Here is a 6,795-nt window from a genome sequence, read left to right on the forward strand (position 1 = left end):
TGCAATTCTTCTTGGCTTGTGTATTTGCGGTGGCAGAAACATTCATGTTGGCAGTGATGGCCTATGACCGATTTGTGGCCGTGTGTAGCCCTCTGCTCTACACAGTAGTCATGTCCCCAAAGCTCTGTGCATCACTAGTAGCTGGACCCTACACCCTGGGAATAGTATTTTCCCTGACACTCACCTGCTTTCTCCAGGCCTTATCCTTCTGTGGGTCTAACATCATAAATAATTTTTTCTGTGAGCACTCTGCCATTGTTTCTGTCTCCTGCTCTGATCCCTACATCAGCCAAGTGCTTTGCTTTGCCATGGCCGTATTCAATGAGGTGAGCAGCCTGGTAATCATTCTCACTACTTATGTTTTCATCTTTGTCACTGTCATAAAAATGCCTTTAGCTAGTGGGCGCCAAAAAGCCTTCTCCACTTGCGCCTCCCACCTGACCACCATCACCATTTTCCATGGGACTCTCCTGTTCCTTTATTGTGTCCCCAACTCCAAAAACTCAAGGCTCATAATCAAAGTAGGTTCTGTATTTTATACAGTGGTAATTCCCATGCTGAACCCTCTGATATACAGCTTCAGAAACAAAGTTGTGAAGGAGAGTGTCAGGAAATTAATTCATCGCTCAATACAATTTTGTTGAAGATTTATATTTCCAAGAGGAATTTGATTTACTATATTGAGAATCGTTCAGTGCTTCTGGTAGAGATGATAATTTAAATTACTTAGGCAATTCACCAAAATTTTAAATCTCTTGCAGTCATTACTTATGTGATAATTTGACTTCTATTCATTTCAGTGTGAGTTATAAGTGAAGTGACATAGTGTTGTAGGTTGAATAATGTCTCCCAAAATATCCATGTCCATCCAGAAGCTCAGAATGTGACACTATTTGAGAATAGGCTCTTTGAAGATGTAGTTAAGGTAAAGATTGAGATGAGATTATACTGGAATAAGGTGGGCCCCAAATCCAAATGAGCATGTTCTTATAGAGAAAAGAACCCAAGGAGACACACAGGGAAGAAGGCTTAGAGATGATGGAGGCAGAGATTGACATTTTGCTGCTACCAGCCAAGGCACTCCAGGAACCACCAGAATCTGGTTGATGCAAAGGATTCTCTCCTAGCATCTTCAAAGGGTGCATACCCTGCCGGCACCTTGATTTTAGGCTTCTGGTCTCTAGAAGTATGAGAAAATTTCCATTCTTTTACACAACCAACATTGGGAAAATTTACTGTAGCAACTCTAGGAAATTTACTTAACAGTAAATATGAGACCACGAAATCCAAATTTCTTGACTCTAAGTTGGAATGGCGAATTATTTTTTAAATCATTCTCTAATTCCATTTAAGCAATTGGAATGTTGGGGTTATAGAGGAATTCTGAAATGTTATAGCTAGGAGTGTGAATATAGACTAGCAATGAGAGCCTAGAGACATAATCTCTCAGATCTGGTCAACTTCTTGGGTCTCTCCGCAGGGCCTCATGTACTTTTATTATAGTGTAGGAAGTGGTGTTAAACTTGATGACTCTGCATAGCAAGTAAAAATGTTGATTTCATAGAAATTTCTAGAAGGATTACCAAAAATGAGAAATATGTAGTTATTAATCTTGCAATCTAATGTGTTAAACTTGATTTTGTAATTCTATTTGTTAATACAGAGGCTATCACAATATGTTTCAGAAATAGTTTGCATAATTTTGATTTGTTTTTTAAAGGTTAACTTTTAAATAATTACACATTTTACCTGCATGGCATATCTGCCAGACAGGTATAGCATTATTGCAACTGTTTTGATTGAAATGTTCTCTACATTGATTATTCATCTGCTGGCCTTAACCTGGTGTGTTGATCTTGAATAAAACTTTCTGCCTTCACTTTATACTATAAAGATATACCACAAGTAGGGGAGGTCGGGGGAAGGTCAAGGGGGGAAAAAGGAGACATATGTACTACTCTTTGTAATACTTTAAGCAATAAAACAAAATTAAAAAAAAGACATACCACAAAACTTCATCTTATATGTGTGAGCAAGTTGGCAATTGTAAAACATAAAGTAAACACATATTTTATTTGTAATTTTCTTCAGTTTTAAACCAGGGTTTCCACATAACTTTATCATAATATCCAGACTCGTTTTAGGGGATATATAGTGCACAAAAGATGCATTCTTCTGTTTGTTCTTACCTCCTAAACCACATGCAATTAAAAAAAAAAAGAAGAAAGAAAAAGAAAAAATCATTCTCAGCAGTGCTGGTTTATAACCACTTCCTGGCTTTTGTAAGTCTCTGCCTTACACAGTTGCCATGTCCCAGAAGCTGTACCTCATCCTTCTGGTCCAGTGCTACACCTGGCCTCATTACATGGCTGCAATCATTTGGGAGCTCTTCTGGGTCTAAATTTTCATAATGATGCCACTGTTTTGTTAGTTGACATGGTGCTGGCTATTGGCTGGGGTGCCTCAGTATTCTCCCATGAAGTCTCTTATCTGCTAGTACAGTGGCTCTCAACCTTCCTAATGCCATGACCCTTTAATACAGTTCCTCATGTTGTGGTGACCCCCAACCATAAAATGATTTTCATTGCTACTTCATAACTGTAATTTTGCTACTGTTATGAATCGTAATGTAAATATCTGATATGCAGGATGTATTTTCATTGTTACAAATTGGACATAGTTAAAGCATAGTGATTAATCACAAAAACAATATGTAATTATATATGTGTTTTCCAATGGTCTTAGGTGACCCCTGGGAAAGGGTCGTTCGACCCCCAAAGGGTGTGCGACCCACAGGTTGAGAACCACTTCGTTAGTAGGTTACCCTGGCTGCCTTATGTAGCAACCTCTGAACAGTGATTGGAGAGACCGGAAGTAGAAGCTATAAGGCATCTTGGTGCCTTTGCTCCAGAATCTATTTAACCTCGCTCCCAACACATTTTCTTGCTAAAACAAGTCACAATTCCAGCTTGCTGGGTCAATTCCTGTGCTCCCTAGTGGAAGTATCACTCCTCTAAACGACTACAGCTCATGGTTCCCCTTATGGGAAGCTAGTGGGTCATAATGGATTAACATGATTAACATTTCCACCCCTCACCCATAAATTCCGGGTCCCATAAATTACTGGAGAAGTAGCAGTTGTATACTGGTTGCAGATTTAGAGCACATAACACATTCTGGAGGCCCTTATTCCATTCCTGTAAAGCAGTGGTTCTCAACCTTGGCTGCACATTAGAATCACCTGGGAATCTTTTTAAAATCCTGATTTCTGGGCCTCATCCTCTGGAAATTCTGTTTCTTTGTTATGGGGTGGGGCCACAACATTATTAACAAAGAAACAGAATTTCCAGAGGATGAGGTCCAGAAATCAGGATTTTAAAAAGATTCCCAGGTGATTCTAATGTGCAGCCAAGGTTGAGAACCATTGTTCTAAAGTATTGCCAACAGAGCTTGTCCCATAACTGAGGTGTGAAAGGCTAGTCCAATATTCCAGGCACACTGTTTAAATTTCTGAATACTAGGTGAGTTGTTCTTCACCACCGTCTTTCAGCGAGACCCTCGGACAGGACTAGAGTGTCACAGCTGTCCATTTTTGTAGAATCATCTAAAAACGAGGCCCCAGTGCTTTCTTCCATATTCAGGTTGTCATAAAAAATTCCTCACGAGGTGGATCATGGGTACCTGAACCACGTACTCATGTGAATTACTTGTGTCTTCAGGAACAGGAATGCTATCAACTGCTGTGTATGCCTAATGTTATGGGTTGGTGGGATAGACAACGCCCAGCTGAAGAAGTGTAGGTCGCAGAATAACGTGGTAGCCTATGGTCATGCATTTAGTCCCTATTAGGGTCCATTAAAAAGTCAGAAAGCTGTTTCTCAAAAGGTGAATAGTTATCTGCTATGGAAGTTGCTGCTTTGTTTTAAAATTCTAATGGTCTGATCTGCAATTCACTATCAGGGCTTTCCAAAGTTCTGCACAATCCTTATCCGTGAATACACTTCAAGGACAATCATATAATCAGGTCATTTGTTCAAAATAACACAGAAGCTGGCATGGCAGACTGGACTTGCTTTGGGATTCACAAACAATGGACGATAGTTTGAGTAACTTTGTAAATGGGTTGGAGTAACTTGCCTAAAATGGGTGTATGCTGTCCACCAAATCAAAAGAGGCCTACTGAATTTTGGTGTAGAGGAGGCAGAATTTGAGAACTATGGCTACACCTTAGCTTTATTAATTCTAGAGGGTGCTTGGTTGCGTGCAAACAAAGGCCGATAGTCCATTTCAAGCAGCAATTTTTCTGTGTAATTTCAAGGAAATTCTAGTCATTAAAAATGACACGAGGGACTTGGCATTTGCCTTGATTACCTGTTTTGATGCTTGTGAGAAATAAGTTGCTAGGGATTCTCCAGGGTTTGCGTCCCTGGGGCTACAAGTTAGATGTAAGGGCCTTGATGACTCAGTTACACTCCGCTTATGAGAAAAGGAGGGTGGTGGCCTGTTCCTCTGTAGCAGGTAAGTTTATTCAGGTTTCTATGAAACAGTGAACATATTTTCCGAATGTGATGATGGGGTTTTCTTTTGATAGTGATTCACTGTAAATGCTATCCAATTCTGAGTTTAATTCCATTAAAGAAAGAAGTGTTAACTTCTTTGTGGAAATATTTGGCTTCAAGTCCATTGACAACCTTTTCACAAAGAGCAGAGTAAATTTTCTACCTGGAAATAGATACATACTCATATCCTCCTTATATGGACTTTCTATTGGTATAGAAACTTTCACAAGAAAGAGTATTAATTAGTTCTGAGAGCACTCTACATGGTAAATCTTGAGACCCTTAAGAGATGTATCTATACAATGTCTGGGCTGTAATAGAAGCTAACTCTTAGGCTATAAACCCTAATAAAGTGTATACTCTACTCAGAGGTCAAAAGGAGCCATCGTTCTCAACCCCTCAGTAGCTAAGGTATTCAATGAAAGAAGTCGCCTTTTCTAAACAAAAGGTGCTAAGTTGGGATTGATACATGTTCCCTAGATTTCTCTAATATTTACTTTATCCTTAGAATAGAAACATATTCTCTTGAAGATTTTAGTTGATTTATGTGTACAGGCAGAATACAGTAGCATTATAAGTTCTTTTTTGAGACAAACATTTCGCCTTTTTCCCCCCACAGACTCACTATGCATTTACCTATGTGCAAACATTTTTATCAGCTGTGTGCATATTATGCTACTAGTCAGTGTGGATGTACACACTGTGATTCGATAAGCATTTCTTACGAAAACACAAATTGCAATGGAAATGCAAAGGTGTTTAAGAGACTCAGCTTGGTTTGTTATACCTGTAGCAATAATCTGCATGAGACGTGTTCTGTATGGAATAAACTAGGACCCAAAACTCTTTTTTATCATTTTCTTTGGTCTACCGTAGAAATTCATGATAAGCTTGTTGCTTACTGCCATACATTCCTTTGACAGAAACAACTCTCTTCCCCCCACCGTGCCCTTCAAATGTACCGTAGTGATGGCTGCAAGAAATAGGAGTGTGGAGACCATCTTTGTCCTCTTGGGTTTCACAGATTACCCAGAGCTTCAGATCCCCCTCTTCCTCGTGTTTCTGATCATGTACATCATCACCGTGGTAGGCAACCTCGGAATGATAATAATCATCAAGATTAACCCCAAGTTTCACACCCCCATGTACTTTTTCCTTAGTCACCTTTCTTTTGTTGATTTTTGTTACTCTTCCATCGTTACTCCTAAGCTGCTTGAGAACTTGGTCATGGCTGATAAAAGTATCTTCTATGCTAGCTGCATGTTGCAGTACTTCCTATCCTGCACTGCTGTGGTGACTGAGTCCTTTTTGTTGGCGGTGATGGCCTATGACCGCTTTGTGGCCATCTGCAATCCTCTACTCTATTCAGTGGCCATGTCACTAAGGCTCTGTGCCTTGCTGGTGGCTGGGTCATATCTCTGGGGCATGTTTGGCCCCTTGGTACTCCTTTGCTATGCTCTCCAACTTAATTTTTTTGGCTATAATGTAATCAACCACTTTTTCTGTGAATATACTGCTCTCATTGCCGTCTCGAGCTCTGATACACACATTCCCCACCTGCTGCTCTTTGGTTTTGCTACCTTCAATGAGGTGAGCACACTGCTGATTATCCTTGCTTCATATGCTTTTATTTTTGTGACTGTACTGAATATCCGTTCTGCCAGCGGGCGTCGCAAAGCCTTCTCCACCTGTGCCTCCCACCTGACGGCCATCACCATCTTCCATGGGACCATCCTTTCCCTCTACTGTGTGCCCAACTCCAATAACTCTCGGCAAACGGTCAAAGTGGCCTCTGTCTTTTACACAGTGGTCAACCCCATGCTGAACCCTCTGATCTACAGCCTGAGGAATAAAGACGTGAAGGATGCCTTCTGGAAAGTCATAGACACAAAAGTTCCATCCCACTGAACCAACCTCAAAAGGTGTTTTCAATCCCAATGAACAACAGGAGCAGAGCCTATAACACGTCTAAAATAGCATATATTTGCATGAGGTTTTTATAGGTGGCTGTGATGTTAATATATTGTGTGTTGGTTAGCTCAAATCCTTTGATGATGCCAGAAAAGTTAATTTTGGGACGGATTCCATAGGATTTTGATCTGAAAAACATTTATGTCTTCAAATCCTATAAAAAAAAAAAAACCCCACCCCACACATAAAAATACTACAAAGCTGAGATGATAATCTTTACTCACTTTAGAGAAGGCCTGTCTGCTTTGTTACTGCAAGTGACCAT

At 40.1% G+C, this 6,795-nt stretch overlaps 2 protein-coding genes across 2 annotated transcripts in view; both read left to right on the forward strand.

Annotated features, from left to right (window-relative positions):
- The window catches only part of LOC102774713 (olfactory receptor 5D13-like), a 1,108-nt gene extending 464 nt beyond the window's left edge, over positions 1-644 (forward strand). The window contains exon 2 of the mRNA XM_006772349.2: positions 6-644. Coding sequence (XP_006772412.2) covers positions 6-644 — 639 coding nt within the window. The remainder of the gene's footprint in view (positions 1-5) is intronic.
- Positions 645-5,441: 4,797 nt separating this feature from the next.
- LOC102774997 (olfactory receptor 5D14) lies at positions 5,442-6,467 on the forward strand. The gene has a single exon (XM_006772350.1). It carries the CDS (start codon positions 5,442-5,444, stop codon positions 6,465-6,467), a length of 1,026 nt encoding a protein of 341 aa, XP_006772413.1.
- The last annotated feature ends 328 nt before the right edge of the window (positions 6,468-6,795 follow it).

This window comes from Myotis davidii, unplaced genomic scaffold, assembly GCF_000327345.1.
Source record: "Myotis davidii unplaced genomic scaffold, ASM32734v1 scaffold265, whole genome shotgun sequence".
Taxonomy (NCBI): Eukaryota; Metazoa; Chordata; class Mammalia; order Chiroptera; family Vespertilionidae; genus Myotis; species Myotis davidii.